The 18,210-nt window shown below is 47.1% G+C and overlaps 1 protein-coding gene across 1 annotated transcript in view; it reads left to right on the forward strand.

Moving 5' to 3' along the window:
• The window catches only part of COG4 (component of oligomeric golgi complex 4), a 984,804-nt gene that overhangs the window by 842,361 nt on the left and 124,233 nt on the right, over positions 1–18,210 (forward strand). Inside the window, exons 13-14 of the mRNA XM_069654962.1 lie at positions 2,276–2,338; positions 4,622–4,738. Coding sequence (XP_069511063.1) covers positions 2,276–2,338; positions 4,622–4,738 — 180 coding nt within the window. The remainder of the gene's footprint in view (positions 1–2,275; positions 2,339–4,621; positions 4,739–18,210) is intronic.

The raw sequence follows: 18,210 nt of genomic DNA on the forward strand, positions 1-18,210 counted from the left end.
TAGTCCTTGCACAGTATCCCCGCTCAGGAGCATGTAATTAGAAGGATGGGACAGAAAAAGGGGGTCTAGAAAATAAGCCATTTACTTTCTCCAAGTTGCATATCCTATACAGAGAAGGCATCCCTGGACCCAGAGACCTCTTGGGTCCTGACCATGCATTGTTGGCCCATTTGTTTTTTGTGAAACTCTTCTCCATGGTACCCTCCTTTCTCACACTTTCTAGCAGAGTTTTTGGTCTGGGAGATCAAACCTCCCCGGATCGTGATCTACGGGCAAGACTTGAGGAGTAGTGCAATCCCAAGACTGTCTTCCTACCATCCAATGGACATTTAGACCATCTGTCCAACTGGACTCTTCTGGGTGTTCATCTGGAAGCTCTGTCTTCAGTCTGTGCCCTTCTAGTAAAGTGCTGCCCCCAGTGGGACACCGAACATCAAGAAATGAAGCCTCTTTTCCAGCCTGCTGCATCCCCCCCCAAACCTTCCTAGAGTCACCTTGAACTTTCTTGTTGTCAGCCACCCAAATAACCCACAGCACCTAGTAGCATCTGTGCCATGTAGGTTACCTCACTTTTGGGTCCAGAGAATATCTGGAAGCCCATTTGTCAAGCTGGAGAGCTTGGATGAGTGTTCAGGTGGATTTCCTAAATCGCCCCTGTGGCGGAGGATTTTAGGAAGCCATCCTATTTATGGTAAACAGGGAGGACACAGAGGTTAGCCAAACCCCAATCAAGGTAGTCGAAGAGCAGTCAAGGCTTAGTCCCAGACTGCAATGGGTCCACTCAGAAAAACACCAATAATTCAAGTTAGTCAGTGAGTATCAAAGATACAATTATTTATTAGGCCTTTCTCCGGATACACACAAGCATACAGAATTATAAGGGAATAAAAAACATGCATCCCATGTATGTACATTTGCCCTCCAAAATAAGACTGCATAGCCATTAAACATCAGTAGTCAACAGGTGAGTAATTAAATGCAGGAAGCACATTTATATTAGATAGATAAACCACAAACCCAGTTCCCCCGGTCTTATCGAGTCCAGCCTTAAGCCTTGTGCCCAAAACATCACAAGTGCCAACTATAGTTTCTTCAGGGAAGGTATTTCAGAACTGAGGCAGTGGGCTGTGGTGGTGGTTGAAACGTTCTTTAAAGTAAGGTCAGTTTGTACTGCAAATGAGGTAAGTACCCCACTCTATCCTGTACCCAAGGTAAGTCCTAGGAAAGGATCCTTAGCCCAGGTTCGACGACCAAAGGCCAAGCCAGAGGAAGTTTAGGTACAAGGCTCTCCACCCATTGTTACTCTCTGGGAGACAGGGGGACAGAAACAGGTATGTTCACTTACCCCCCCTGACTCTGGTTCTTCCAGGTGACACTGCAGGTCTTCTGGAATTCGCTGGGGCTCCAATCTTTTTTCCCTGCTCTGGGTGAGGGGAACCTTGGTGTCGTGGGTGCAGAGATCACTTTTCGGGCCGCGAGCTGGTTGCGGTTCTCATCAGACTTTTCCAGGCCACTTCTGGAAGAAGAACCCCAAAGGAAGGAAAGATGCCAACTTCGGTGGGGCATCTTTAAATCCTTGGAACGTGATAACCCTTGTGCCTAGAGATTTCGGTTTTGGGCAGCTCTTTTTATAATCGTATAGGAATGTGGTTTTGCTGCTATGAGTTGTTGAACCCCTTACTTAGCATCCTGACTGAGGGCGTCTGTGGTCTTCATTAAGTGTGGTTCTTTTGTAACTGTATACATGGTGGTACTTTTACCACGATTTTTCTAGAGTAGATTCTTGACTGATTGACCACATTACACAAGAGATCTACTTGTTCACCCCAAGCAAGGTCTTTACGGTAGTTTGTGGAGAAAGGGTAGTAGGTTAGTTGAGATGAGTGTAAGTGTGTGTGTGTGTGTGTGGTGTGAGAGGGGGGTGGAGATAAAGTAGTATTGATGGGTCGGAAGATGGTGATGTGGTGAGGTATTTTGGGTTTTGAGAGGCGCTCGGGTGATATGGGCTATGGAATAAGGGAGGAAGGATGACTGGCGAAATGGGGAGAAGGGCTGGCTTGATTCAGACTGGTTTGTTGGGTGGGAATGGGTCGACTGGCAGATCATCAAAGCACAGATAAGGGTTTGAGAAAACAGTTTCAATTATTTTTCAATTATTGTCTGCTATAGCATTTTGCTGAAGAAAATTTTATGATAAATGCATTTCCAAACATGAAGAAAATCTGGTGACAAATGCCCTGCACTAACTACTTTTGATGCCTTTCTTCCTTTCTAGGTGACCTTGAACAATGTGGAGGCCTCCAGTGAGAACATTATGACGCTGAAAAAAAACTTGGAGGTACGTTTTGTGTACTTGTTCACTTCACATTGTAAGGAGCCAAAAGTGGGTAGCAGAAAGCAGGAGGGTGAGGGGAAAGCTCCCCATATTATAGGAGGACCGTTTTCACAGTACCGTGAGCACATGCTGCCCACAAGTAATTTCTGTGGCATCACTTGTCTTGTTATTACAAAGTTTGATTTTGCATGTCTTTGACATAAGATTATTCAACAGAGAAGCGAGTAGAACGCAGGAGTGTGTAAAACAGTCGAATGAGCTGAACGGTTGCACGTAAACCGGATGAGCGTGTAGAACAGATGAATATGTGGAGAGGATGAGTGTGTAGAGTGCATGACTGTGGATAGAGGATCAATACAGCAGTGCAGAGAGTGTGTAGATCGCTGGATCACATGAATGTACAGGCCTGGCGAATGTATAATGTATAGAGCGGATGAGTGTATAGGGCGGATGAGTGTGTATTGGGCGGATGAGTGTGTATAGGGCGGATGAGTGTGTATAGGCTCGATAGAGTGGACGAGTGTATGGAGCGGATGAAGGTATAGAACAGATGAATGTAGAGATGAACATATAGAACAGGATATTGCTGCTGAATGCGTGAAATGCACGAGTGCTTGAAGGGAATGAATGCGGGGAGCGGATGGGTGCATAAAGAGGATGGGATCATAAAGGGAATGAGTACGTAGAGGGGATTGAGTGCCTAGAGGGGATTGAGTGCCTAGAGGGGATTAAGGGATTGAGTGCGTAGAGGGGATTGAGTGCGTAGTGGGGGTGAGTGCGTAGAGGGGAGTGAGTGCGTAAAACAGGTAAATGGATAATACGTGTGAGGGCATAAAGCGGATGAGTGACTGGAGTGAACGAATGCCTGGAGCAATCGAGCGCCCAGAGTGAACCAACGTGTTGCATAGAGTGGATGAGTACATAAAACGAACGAGCACAGATTACATCTACGTACTGATGAGTGCGTAGAATAGAGGAGTACGTAGAGCTGCTGAATGCGTAGAGCATGGGCAGACAGGAGTGCATGCGTGGGGTAGACTGGAGTACACTAGGCAGACTGGTGTGCGCAGGTTGGGCTGGAATGCATGAGTGCGTGTGCAGACCGGAGTGTATGGAGCTGTCTGGCGTGTACGGAGTGGATAGGAGTGCATGGAACGGACTGGAGCGGAGAAGATTGCGTGATGTATATAGTATGGTCTGGAATGCAGAGAACGTTTGAAAAAGCATATAACCCATCATATCACACCACCACGCTTACTCTCTCCTTACATCACCACTCAGCTAGTACACAGAGATACTATGACACCATTCAGTATAACTGTTCCCATATCAACATCCGCCGCTTATTCCACATCACTCTAAGTAAACACTGCAGGTTACACCCCCCAGCCAGGCGTTCTCCTCAGGCCTAACGCAGCCACATCCTGTCTGGATAAATCCTGCCAGAACGAACACATACCCCTGATCTCTCGACCACAACACCTACCGCTAAGAAGCAGCTGCTACACGAATACCGCACGAGCTGCACACATACCTGGTGCTCAGACGCACCTTTTGACTCCCTCTACTCTCTCTACTGTTCTGAACTTGGGTTCCCAAGGGCGTTCAACCTACCAGCGCCTTCAGACCATACCAATGGTATATAAGGCGCTATATAAATGCAAAATAACATAACATTTGTAGCACTTCAATTAAAATATCTGGAAGTGTTTGAAGTACAACATAACATAAGCTTTGCACGTGGTACATGCCAATGGTATAAGTAGAAGCCCTCCTGTTAACGAAATGTCTGAGGAAGCTCCTGTAATTACTCCGTTCATCCCATGGCCCACTTAGATATGTAATAACGATTAAGGACTCTTCTCCCACTAGAGATAGCTATGGACTTTTTCCTCACTTTAATATAGCTTAAATAACTGCATGCCATAAGAGGAATTTGATTTCTAGAAGGCAAACGTAGTATCTCCGTCCTTTGCCATCTCATTATCCCACCCATACAGGTAGGAATGTGATGGTATGGATAGGTTGGTGAAAGGGACGTGTGCGTGGGGAAGGGGAGGCATATCCCAGTGTTAAAAAAAAAAAAAAAAAACAGAGAATGTATAATTGATGTGTTTGCTGCTGGCAACAAATGTATATCGTAAATTCATCAAAACCACTGAAACATGACTGTGTTCTTCAGCCTAAAAATAAAAATTCTTAGCATTCTATTTGAAAAATCAAGAGGTTGGATGGGGCTAAGCTAAGTAAGTGTGGTCTAACATCCTGCTTTCACTTCTCCCACAGAATGATTGCAGTAAGCTGTTTAACCAGGGCTTTGGCGGAGAGCAGGCCCATGCCAAGATCGACAGCTGCCTCTCTGATTTGGCATCAGTTTCCAACAAGTTCCGAGATCTACTACAGGTGAGCATATTACTTGTGGCATTGGCGTTCATTTCAGCACATAAATGCCTACTTATTTAGCTTCCCACTGATGCCAGTACCTCAACTGTATGCTTCTCATCATCGCAACTATACTTTGTCACTGCAAGGCTTGCTTTGTTTCTCTCTCCCTCCGCAACCATCTGCTCTTTATTGTTCCCAACTAAAGGAACCATTTATTTTTAAAATTGGCATAATTTAAATGCTAGAGAAGAAGCTGAACTGACTAAATCCCTCAATTTAGCACTTTCAGCAATCTCAAGCACCACTGGACCCCAATCTTATCTTTCACTCAGTTTATTCCTAAAGGACCACTGTCAAATCACTTGACTCTGATTTAATTGCCTTAATCTTTTTTTCCACGTTAATTTTATTGAACATTTTCCAAAAAAGATGCATAACAATAAATCATTGAAAACTTCAACAAAGAACAGCAGATGGAACCACTCTCCCACCCCCCGCTCATACACAACCAGAAAAGGGTGATGGAGACTCAGTTACCAGTCAAATAGGGACCGAACAAACAAGTACGGCTGACAATGTGGGCTCAACCCATAAAACGCTGTTGGAAGGCTTATACTAGTGCAGGTCACTCAATACCCAAAGATCTTAGAGTCTCATCGATTCATAGTCCTCACGAAGTAGAACTACCATCCAATCTTGAAGGAATGTCTTCATGGTGTCATGGGTTAGAGCAGAAAGCTTCTCATATGTAAATATCGGCCAAAGCTTGGCAAGCCAGTCTGTTTTCGAGGGTACCAAGCCGCTTTTCCACCTTTGAGCCAGGGCAAGTCTCCCAGCAAGCAGCATGGCTTGGACCACCCTCGGCAAGGCGGGTTCAACCGCTTACGGTGCCGGAATGCCAAAAAGAAGTTCGAGGGGAAGCAGTGGCAAGTCGGCACCCAAAATCTCTTTAATCCAACTCCGAAGATCAGACCAAAATACCTGTATAGCGGGGCAATCCCACCAAAGATGGAAGCAAGAACCGCGCTGGCCACAGTTTCTCGGGGAAAGAGGGGACACCCCCGGGTACATTTTAGAAAGTCTCTCTGGCGTGAGGTGCCATGCGTGGAGTATCTTAAAGTGGTGTTCCATTGCTGATGTGTACAATGAGCCAGAGAAAAGGGATTTAAAGACAGCAGACCCACGTGGATTCCTCCACCTCTCCCTCTACCCTTCCATCTCACTGCTTCTTGAAGCTCTGTCTACTCTCAACATCTGCCATGATTAAGGTGTTATAGAATTTAGAGAGGGCTCCACTCCTGGACTTGTATTCCACTATCCCTTTTTCAAGAGGCGTAAGGGGGCGGGCCAGATCTTCAACCCAATGGCTGTCAGTCAGGATCCCCTTGCCTCAGATATAATCGAAAATTGAGTTCGGCAGAAACCTGTGCAGTGCCTTGTTGGACCACTGCAAAAGATTTAAGACTACAGGCGTTTGGCAGTAAACCCACTTGGTAGCAGTTTGTACCCACAGATTCTCTTGGTAGCTGTGGCTGAGCAGTCAGACTTCCCTCAAGAAGAGTTAGGCAGAATACAGAGTATTCACAATAGGTCAAGAGAACACAATAGAACAAGAAAACACTGACCAGGGCTTAGTGTAAAAGAGATATAATTATTTATTTAAAACCACATCTAGAAAAACACAGGCACTAATAGTAAGCAATTCAAAAACACGGTCACTAAAAGATATACACTCCCTTAGAAGAATATTAGACAAGTCTTAAGTAAAGCCCCACTTATTTTCAGACAGCGGTGAGCGCTTAACGCAGATGGCACTCTAATAATTTGTTTTAAAAGGGAGAGAAAAGCAGAGAATAAATTGAAACAGATCCCAACACTTTTACAAGAACACAACAAGAGAGGAAGGCAAAGTTAAACCGTGACGTTAGAGTTCAGAAGGCTGGATCCACTTTAAGAGGATCAAACAAAATGTGTCCAAGGTCATACGGTTGCAGTGCACAAGAGTCTTGCAAAGGTTCAAAAAAGAGTTGGACCAAACGAAAGGGACCAGTTAGAAGGTCAAGGCGGCCAGCCCAGTCCAGAAGGTTAAGGGGTTATTATTACCTTGTAGCAATCTTTAGAAAGGGAGGCCTGGTGGACACGGTACCTTAAAGTGGTGAGAATACTCCAGCGGGGGCAGTTGTTCCTGGCAGCGGATGCAAGTCGGTGCTTCGTCCGGGGGAAGAGAGGATCTCATCGGGGAGGAAGACAGGAGTCCGTTGAACTGCCAGGGAAGAAACCAGCCGCGGAGTTCCCAGGTAAAAGGAGCGGTCCGTTGATTCGCGGTTCAGTGGCGAGTGGCTATCCGGTTGCCGGGGTGCTTGGCACGGGCAATTCGACCACAAACCGGTCTGGTGTGCGAAGAAAGAAGGTAAACTGGTTGTGCCCACCAGTCAGGGGAAGAAGCCTCTCTAGCCGGGAGATCTTCTCTGTCGTCGGGAAGTAGTGAGTCGGTTCAGCAGGGCTCCACCGGTGGTGTCGTGGTAGGTCGGTTCAGCTTCTCCCTCGTCGGATTCTCAGGTCCTGTGGCGACTTCTGGTAACTCAGTCCATGGTGCCTAAACCCCCTCCCACACCCCCTGCGGTACCCAGACAGAGTGGCACCACTTTTGGAGGCTTCTGTGGAGAGGCCCGCCAAAAAGTGGAACAAAGGGCTCGACTTGGGTTGGAGTCACAGAAGAGAACACAAACGCCATTTTAGAATCGAGTCCTGGCAAAAAATACCAACCGGCGAATTAATATTAATTAAATAAACCGGCGGTATGTTCGAGGCTATGAGAATTAAATAATTAAAGTTGGTAGCCTCGAACAATGGGAAAATCCCATAGGGATATATTCGCGGTCGAATATAAAAAGTAGTATCCACTGCCACCAGCCAAAACTCGATCAGGGGGGACAGAGACGTGCCCCTCGACTAACAAACCCCGGGTCAATCGAATTGCCCCGATCAGTACGTCCACAATATGATGGTTTGTACTGGTTTCTGTGATAATTTGGGACTAGTAAAGCCAATGGTGACTTTACATGCCCTAGGAGACAGTAGTCAGTCCCAGGGTATGGAGTCTATGGTGGGGTGTCACTATGACACCGCTGTGTTACTGCACGGAGGGTGCTGTGTAACACACATAGTAAAAACACATGAGACCCTATGGAGTAAAGGACCCCGTAGCCCATAAAACACATTAACAGTCAAAGGAACACCATAAATCGTGTCCAAGAGTGGGAGAAAAAAAGAGTCTCACTCTTGGCAGGAGAAAAAAACTAACTCCAGAAATCCAGCAAAGCTGCTGGGGGACTCACTAGGTTAGGAAATTCAGCCTAAAGAGAGAATTCTCCCTAACATTGACATTGGTGAATCCCCCATGGCTTCCACTAAGCTATCATAATCAATAAACGCACCCTGCCGAAAGAGTTGAGCTGCCCGTTCCAGTCCCACATCCGACCATCTCTGCATCCCACGTAGATTTCTTTTGCCCAACTCGATCGGGGGACCCCACAACAAAGACAAGGCAGGAGGGTCAGGAAGAAAGCGATGAGTTTCCCCTATGATCTCTCCATAACACTGACAAGGTGGGATGAGTTTTCATCCCGCTAAGGAGGTACTTACTAGGGGCCCATAAGAAATCCCTCACTTTTCTGGGGTGGGCATGGATGTCTTCCATATATGACCAGTATATTCTCAAGTCATCCCTCGAAGGCTCCAACATCACTCTTAACTGCGCTGCTTTGTAGTAGCGCCAGAAATCGGGTAGGCCAAAACCCCCATAAGACCTTGGAAGTGTTAGGATCTCGTATTTGATCCTTGGTTTCTTCCCATTCCAAATGAACCGCAGAACCCTTGAATGAATGGATTTGAAAAATGAGTCTGGGATAGCGATCGGGAGAGAGGAGAAAAGGTAGATAAGTCGAGGCAAAACGTTCATTTTAATTGACACCATGCCACCAAACCACGAGAGAGTCAGGGGAGCCCATCGGCACAGATCCGAATCTTAGCAAGTATGGGGGATAATTTGCTTCAAAGAGGAGGGTCAGCTCTCTCGGGAGGAGAAATCCCAAGCAAGGGGTGGCATCCCACTCGATTCTAATACCCCCCAAGAATTCCTTCCCTGCAACCTCTGTATCAACCATACACATAGGCATCAAACAAGATTTCGCTAGGTTAATTTTCAGCACAGAAAAAGGCCCAAAAGCGTGGATCAGGTCTAGGGAGTTTGGGAGCGAGGGTTGAAGATTGGTTCTATATGCCAGAACGTCATCTGCAAAAAGCAAAAGTTTAAAGTCGAGGTCTCCACAGCGGGCCCCCGTGATCCTCTGATGGTGTCTTATGGCTATGGCCAGGGGCTCCATAGCAAGGGCATAGAGAAGGGGCGAGATCGGACAGCCCTGCTGAGTTCTCCTAGAGAGGGAGAATGGAGCTGAAGTTATCCCATTTACCGGCACTCTGGCTGTTGGGCCATTGTACAGAGTTGCAATCTACCTACAAAATCTGACCCCTAACCCCATCTTCTGCAAGACCTTACTCATATAGGCCCACTCAACCTGGTCGAAGGCCTTTTCCGCGTCTAATGACATGAGCTAGGCCTCTTCTCCCGTCAGGGCTACTTCGTGCATACGGTCCAACGTCTTCCTGATGTTATCTCCCCTCTGCCTCCCTGAGATGAAGCCCACCTAATCGCCATGCACCAACGACGGGAGGTGTTGGGCCAGCCTATTCGCCAGCAGTTTGGCCAGAACCTTCACGTCCGTGTTAAGCAGGTAGATAGGGTGGTAAGACTGCCATTTTCTCAGGTCTTTTCCTCCCTTGGGGATGACTATAATACGGGCTGAAAGCATTGACTGTGGGAGACAGCCTGAGTCCAGAACAGCGTTGAAGCGCTTAGACAGAAACAGGGCCAGGGCGGAGCGAAAAGATTTGTAAAGAAATAATTGTACCTGTCGTCCCCCGGGGTAGGGCCTGCTTTCATCGAGTTAATAGTATCAATCACTTCCTGGGGTGTAATGAGCCTCTCCAGAGGATCAGATTTCTCAGGGGGCTGGGGAATTGGCAGATTCTAGAAAACTATCTATATCTGCTCCGTCCTCGCAATCTTCTGTCCTGTACAGACGCTCATAATATAATCGGAATTGCTCCGCTATCCCAGGGTCGTCCTTGCACCTCGCCCCATCCGAAAGGTTCAGCAAGTCCACCCTCCTACTATTCCTAAACTCCCGTAGTCTGCAGGCAAACATTTTATCAGCTTTCTCCCCTTTCTCCATATACATTTGCTTAAGGAAGGACAATTTCCTCTGTTTGCCCAACAAGGAGAGCACAGAGTTTCGCCTTAAGTTGTTGGAGCTCAGCCCACTTGCCCGGAAACATCTGAGACTTTAATTTGCCCACTGGTTGAATGGCCTCGATTTTATCTCTTAGGAGTCTCTCCTCCCTACCCCTCTCCCGCTTTCTCGCTTCCCCCAGCCCTAGGAGGACACCCCTGATTATGGCCTTAAAAGCCTCTCAGACCCCGCCACTCCCACCTGCCCATCGTCGTTGATTTCAAAGAACTCTTTTATGGAGACTAGGATGGATTGGGCCAGCTCCTTGTCCTTTAGCAGGAGATCGTTACAAGTCCACCTCGCAGGCCCTATAGCTCTGAGGGTGAGCTCCAATTGAACCTTAACCAGGTCGTGGTCAGACCAAGGGGTCATCTCCACCTTCACTTCGGATATCATCTCATAGAGCCCTCCGTCGACTAGAATATAATAAATTCTAGAGAATGACGAGTGGGCTCCAGAAAAAAAGGTATATAGGGGGTCCTGGCCCTTCCGGGCCGAATGAGAATCCCGAGCCCCAGCTCTCCATTAGTGCTCTGGAATGACGCTGCTAAGTGCCTCTGCACCTGAGAATTCACGCCGGTCCAATCAGACTTCCTATCATGAGCCAGGTTGAGGACCATATTAAAATCCCCTCCCACTCTCACAGCACCCTCAGTAAAGGCAATGATTTTAAGCTTCACCTCTGACCAAAAGCGATCTTGGGCTTCATTAGGAGCGTATATAGTAACTAGGGTTACCTTGGAACCTCTGATTTCCCCCTGACCATTATATAACGACCCTCTGGATCCCTGCATTGGGCTTTAGGGGTGAAATGTGCTTTCGGGGAGACCATTATCGCCACCCCTCTTTTCCTAGCTTGGTATGACGCATGAAAAACCTTTTGTATTGATTTAGCCTTAAGAGACGGCTCACCAGTATTGGCTGCCAACATATGGAACTCCATTCCGGACCCACTTAGAGCCAACCCCTCCTTTCACCTGTTCAAAACTGTCAAACTTTGGCTACAAACCAACGACTGCTGACTCCTCTCCTATGATTGACCTATCTCCTAGACACCTCTCCTCCGTCTTCTTTACTCTCTATTAACTGTATATATGTATTAATATCATGTATGCAACTTGTAAGATATGCCTGCAACTGTACATCAGGAAGATATTCCAATTGTAACATAAGTAATATAAGGTTCGAAATGTAAGATATTCATGTAACACTAACGTGCATCTGTAACATAAGTAATGTAAGATATTTATGTAACAGTAACCTAAGATGACCACAAGCGCTCAGTTGCCTAACGGCCGGGGGTGCTCTATATATAAATAAACAATACTATACCACCCCTCACCCAGTGACTTTCTTGAAGAAAGAGAAAATCCAGCTTCAACCTATTAAACTCCTTCACAACTAGGGACCTCTTATAAGGAGAGTTGAGACAGCGCACAGAGAGTCCAACGTCAACAATTGACTAAATTCAGCCATCGGGTGCGCCAAGTCCAAGCTCTGATCCACTAGGTGCCCAAGCTCCCTTGAGCTATCCCTCCTCACTGGTTCCCCCACGGTCTCCCGTAGCATTTATCACACCCCAAAAAACAGAGACTCCAAACGGTTGGTGCACGTAAACATACCCTTTACCAAAAAGAAGATGCCCCTTCCTCCCCCCTGCCCCCTCTTTCCCGAGCGCCTGGATTGCCTGCGACATAGAGCTAGCCTCACAACCAGGCCACCATAGGCCCCCTCCATCAGGGCAGTCAACATGTGAAACCACAACATTCTGAGCCCCCCCAACATATGAACCAACGTCAACTGCTTCCTCCACCCCCCCCCCCTCAGTAAGACCCACAACATGGATAAACAATACCTCCTACCAGGGAGCCCCCCGAGCCACTAAGGGGGGAGTCCCCTGATCAGCGTCCCGCCTCAGCATACTCCAGGGCCAACAAAAAAACAGGCAAAGACTTTGCACGAACAGAAGTACCTAGAATCCCCCGAGCTTATCATGTTAAACAGAGATTAGCCCGTTATTCAGGACCAGGCTGGCATGGGCCGACCCGGCTAAGTAGATCGAGTCACAGCCAGGGCCTCATCGGACATTGGGAGATCTCAGGGACGCCGGGCGATCCTTCTGATTTTCCTATGACCCCGCACCATGTGCCTCTCCATGGAAACATTAGATTTACGAGGGGCCAACACTGCGCTCTCCTTTGCCGCCTCAGCAGGGCCTGATCCCAGGTCACCCAAGAGTTCCCAAGACACTCTGTGTATATCGTCCTCCGTAACCAAGGCGTACTTGTACCCCTCCATCTCAAAAGAAAGCGAAAAAGTCGGTGCAGGGGGAAGAAGGACAAAGACTTGGGCTCCGTGGACAGAGGACCAGTTGCCGCAGATGAGCCAGGAATGCAGGGATTGCCTCCAGTAGACGGGGCAAGGGGACCTTGACTTCGCCACAACACGTACACCACCATTAACTCTAATGCGACTCAGACAGGTGAGGGGGGTTCCCCAGCAGCTGCCAGGATACCGGACCCCAGACCCCCCCCAGCCAACAAGGGAGGGGAAGGCTGGGGAAGACTCTCCAGGCGAGGGGGGGGGGGGAATGGGGACCGTCACACCACCAAGACTCCAAGCAAAGGGGGCCAGTCGCCCCACAGCGCAGCGGCGCTCCTGGGCCCTCTCAAGTCAATGCTCCGAGGCACCAGCCACCACCCGGGTTCACCCTTCCTGGGGGGCTGTGGGGAGCTGTAGCAGACGCAGTAGCAGCTCAGCCCCACAGGGAGAAATAGCAGGACTTCATCCGATGCGGCAGCAGCGACCCCAAAGATCCAGACACCATGGAGGAGCCTCGGTGCTGTAGAGCTGGGCTCCGCGGGGCCAAGCACGCGTCCCGGAGTCCCGCGCCGAGGAGGCTCAGGAAGGCGTCGTTGTGATGGCCCGCAGTGCCATCGTCACAAGGCAGCACCCCCTCACCAGGCGAAGCAGTGCGGGCGCTGTTAGGGAGAATTCTCTGTTTAGGCTGAATTTCCTAACCTAGTGAGTCCCCCAGCAGCTTTGCTGGATTTCTGGAGTTTGTTTTTTTCTCCTGCCAAGAGTGAGACTCTTTTTCTCCCACTCTTGGACATGATTTATGGTGTTCCTTTGACTGTTAATGTGTTTTATGGGCTATGGGGTCCTTTACTCCATAGGGTCTCATGTGTTTTTACTATGTGTGTTACACAGCACCCTCTGTGCAGTGACACAGGAGTGTCATAGTGACACCCCACCATAGACTCCATACCCTGGGACTGACTACTGTCTCCCAGGGCATGTAAAGTCACCATTGGCTTTACTAGTCCCAAATTATGAACAGAAACCAGCACAAACCATCATATTGTGGACGTACTGGTCGGGGCAATTCGATTGCCCCGGGGTCTGTTAGTCGAGGGGGCACGTCTCCGTCCCCCCTGATCGAGTTTTGGCTGGTGGCAGTGGATACTTTTTATATTCGACTGCGAATATATCCCTATGGGATTTTCCCATTGTTCGAGGCTACCAACTTTAATTATTTAATTCTCATAGCCTCGAACATAACGCTGGTTTATTTATATAATATTAATTCGCCGGTTGGTATTTTTTGCCAGGACTCGATTCTAAAATGGCGTTTGTGTTCTCTTCTGTGACTCCAACCCAAGTCGAGCCCTTTGTTCCACTTTTGGCGGGCTTCTCCACAGAAGCCTCCAAAAGTGGTGCTACTCTGTCTGGGTACCACAGGGGGTGTGGGAGGGCGTTTAGGCACCCTGGACTGAGTTACCTTGGTAACTCAAGTCGCACTCTGGTGTGATTGGCCCAAGTGGTGAGCCGGCCGACTCACCACTTAGCATGTTTGATTGACAACTAGGCTGAGTGAATGGGGGTGTGCTGCATAAAAGCAGGGCTTTGTGGACTGGAACTTCAGAAGTCGCCACAGGACCTCAGAATCCGACGAGGGAGAAGCTGAGCCGACCTGCTACGACAACACCACCGGTGGAGCCCTGCGGAACCGACTCACCACTTCCCGACGACAGAGAAGATCTCCCGGCTGGAGAGTCTTCTTCCCCTGACTAGTGGGCACAACCAGTTTACCTTCTTTTCCTTGCATCCCACGACGTCTTGTGGTTCAATTGCCCGTGCCAACATCCCCGGCAACCGGATAGCCACTTACCACTGGACCGCGAATAAAAGGACCGCTCCTTTTAACTGAGAACTCCGCGGCTGGTTTCTTCCCTGGCAGTGCAACGGACTCCTGTCTTCCTCCCCGACGAGATCCTCTCTTCCCCCGGACGAAGCACTGACTTGCATCCGCTGCCAGGAACAACTGCCCCCGCTGGAGTATTCTCACCACTTTAAGGTACCGTGTCCGCCAGGCTTCCCTTTCTAAAGATTGCTACAAGGTAATAATAATCCTTTAACCGACTGGGCTGGCCGCCTTGACCATCTAACTGGTCCCTTTTCTTTTGGTCCAACTCTTTCTGAACCTTTTCGAGACTTTTGTGCACTTTTCAACCGTGTGACCTTGGACACATTTCGTTCTGATCCTCTTAAAATGGATCCGGCTTTCTGAACTCTAACTTCACGGTTTGACTCTGCCTTCCTCTCTTACTGTGTTCTTGTGAAAGTGTTGGGATCTGTTTCAATTAATACTCTGCCTTTCTCTCCCTTTTAAAACCGAATTATTAGAGTGCCATCTGCGTTAAGCGCTCACCGCTGTCTGAAAATAAGTGGGGCTTTACTTAAGACTTGTCTAAAATTCTTTTGGCAATGTCTCATGCTTCCCACCAAAGTTAAATGGGCAGCATCTGAGTTGGGCAATCTATGCCGTGGATATTGGTTTGTGGATCTCACACAAATCGGACTCCAAAGGTTGTTAACTGGATTTCAAGCATATTGTAACGACAATAAGTTAACAATAAACGAAAAGAAAACTAAGATTTTCATTGTCAGCAAGGTGTTAACAAAGAAAGATCGTGCCTTCAAATGGTCTATTGGTCGTGAGAGTATAGGAAATGTTCCCTCCATTCGCTATTTAGGAATTCTCTTCAACAATTCAATAAGCGAATCAGACTGGTTGAAAGATCTAAAAAATCGGATGGCCGGCTTTGGAGTGCAGGGAGCACGCATACATGCAGAATATGGGAAATTCACAACAATTCCGACATTCTATAAACAGAAAGTCGTTCCAGCAATTACTTTCGGCTCCGAGGCAGGCTGGAACCTGAGCTTTGTCTGTGGGACATTCTTGAGGCAAAGTTCTGGAGATGTGTTTTCAGTCTCCCGTCTTATGTCTCAATAAAAGCCATAAGATATGAGCTTGGTTCTGTCTCCTTATACACCACTGTGCTATCGAAATCTATATCAACAGTAAGGAAATTACTTGCCTGCCCATGCCTGCATACAGAATCTTGACAGAATCCACACAGCGACCATATGAAGGACTGCTGAGATGCTGGGTCAACAAAATAAAACAAATTGTTGACGCCGCTGACATCAAATGGGAAGCGGTGATGGAACTACCTCAGCTAGCCAAAAAAAATCCGATCAGTGGAGTTGGATACAGAACACAGAGAATCGCGCGAACATGAAGACTTCCCTGGATCTAGGTACTGCGATAAATGGCTTGGATAAATTACCAAAATATCTTAGCCAATTTCCATCTAGATATCATCGAAATACATTTTTGAGACTACGCTTAAACATGTACCATACAAACGATATATTATGGACCCGACATGATGTAAATAAAACCGACGTCATATGTAGATTCTGTCTGGCCAACGACAAATCTTTGAAACCTATAATAACTGAATGCGACAAGCTAGTAAAGACGAGATCTCTGTTTTTGGGCAAATATGCTCCTCTAAATGACAACTCTGAGGAGTGGTGGTGTAGAACACTTTCCAGTCAAAATGTCCATCTAACCTGTGCAGTGATTAACTTTTTAGAAAAGATCCTTCCTTATGAAGAACTCGCAACGTGACCACTCACCAATATGGGAAGGATTCTGTGATTATTTTTCTGTCTGCTTATGTATATCTCTTCTCTTCTCTCCTCTTGTTCGTGGCTCTGCGTTCTCTTTTGTGTTTTTTTGTGTGTTCTTTTCGGTAATAAGAAAGTTTGTAATAAAAGTTTGAATAAACTAAAAATTACAATAAAAATAAAAAAATAAAAAAATTCTTTTAAGGGAGTGTATCTTTTAGTGACCGTGTTTTTGAACTGCTTAATATTAGTGCCTGTGTGTTTTATTAGATGTGGTTTTAAATAAATAATTATATCTCTTTTACACCAAGCTCTGGTCAGTGTTTGCTTGTTCTACTATGTTCTTCTGACCTATTGTGAATACTCTGTATACTGCCTAACTCTTCTTGAGGGAAGTCTGACTGCTCAGCCACAGCTACCAAGTGAATCTGTGTGGTACAGACTGCTACCAAGTGAGTTTACTGCCAAACACCTGTAGTCTTAAATCTTTTGCAGTGGTCCCAGAGGGAACTGCACAGGTTTCTGTCTAACAGGCGCTGATGGTGTCCTCCCAAGCTGGGCCGCGGTATTCAGCAGGCTGGCTCAATCAAGTCCACGGCCCCCCGCCGCTCACTCTGAGGCCAGGATTCGAGCAGCAAAGCACTGGAGCCGACTTATGAATTTTCCCGGGGGGGCCCAAATACAGGAAGTGACATCACTGGCAGTTATATGACCGCAAATTTGCATGTAGTCGCCAACTTGGTGCAACGGCGCACGGTGGGGGGGCGGTTGTTGGCGCGCGCAGCGCAGAACATTGGAAACATTGGCTAGCATGCACTGCATATACTAAAGTCAAGAAAGAAGGAGATTTAAGCCTTCGAGTTGCATTCCAGTAAGACATCACTGCCCCTACTCCACCACTCTATAATCGTCCAGCAACACAACTAGGATGGGAGAATGAAATGCTTGCTAAACAGAAGGTACAGCTGCAAGGTGGAGTACCACCACCTCCACCAAAAAATTATTCCCAATTCAAGGGAAACGAGAAGTAAAGACGTTTCCCGATTAAAAACTACCAAGCAAGACGTGTGTGGTGCCATAGTTCAGTAAAACATCAACAATTCAAACTTAGTGCTGCTGTAGATTGGCCAGCCATAAGTGAAATTTGCTAAGATGTTACCTCTGGGTAACCAGATAGAGTTAGGGATGTAGCTTAATCTTAAACCTTTCAGTGGACACATCAGATGTGCTGCTGAAGTATAATGCAATCCTGGCTGAAGTATAATGCAATCAAGTGTGGTTTCAGACTTAGGGGGAAGAGTGTTAGCTGCTTTTAACATTGTAGTTTACCAGAAATTCTGGTAAAAATTCACCCACTGCAATGTTCCTAAATTCAGATTGCAGAGTAATGTCCGACTGAACCTCAATCAGCTCTTCCTGGGCATCAAATGGATGATGCACCACCTCCTCTGCCAGAAAAGTCTGCATCACCAAGTCATTAATGCCAGCATTTACTTCAGGGAAGTATTCATCAAAGCTGGACCTTAATGTTGCTAGGTGGCTTGCCCAGCTCCAACTGTTCTTTTGCAAAGGTCTAGCTTCCTCTTGAATGCAAATACTTTTTTATTCATTCTTTCCTCTGTGTTCCCATGTCCACAGGAATGCCCCCAAAGGTGGGATTGGGAGTTTCTGGGGTGGTGAGTTCCAGTGGTCTTAGTTTCCTTTATAAAATACACAAATCACATAGTATGTCAACCAGACATTGTATCATTGTGTACAGCTTAAAGGGGGCCACCTGACCCAAAGCAGCACACTAGGAGATGTATTTTGGAACAATCAATATTGTAAACACACCGTTTAGATTGTAAAGAGTGCTTGTGCTGCAATTACAAGCACCCAGTTAATAAAGTCCAGACTTAAAACACTTGATCAGAATTCAGTGAGTAAAATAACCTTATAAAAATAAAATGCAGCTTTGCATAAAATTAGAGAATTTTGGGATTATCAGGTACTGGCAAGCAGGCTCTGCTGTTGCTGTGGGAGAAGTGAGACTTGCAATGGCGACAAAATTTAAGTTAATAGCTGCCGTTTATCACAAGATGGCAGGCCAGCATAGATCTTAACCACTGAATGCCCACTGAACAGCTATAAACCCTTCTACGTCAGCAAGAGGCTTAT

This window comes from Ambystoma mexicanum, chromosome 1p (assembly GCF_040938575.1).
Source record: "Ambystoma mexicanum isolate Mex_15411 chromosome 1p, UKY_AmexF1_1, whole genome shotgun sequence".
NCBI lineage: Eukaryota > Metazoa > Chordata > Amphibia > Caudata > Ambystomatidae > Ambystoma > Ambystoma mexicanum.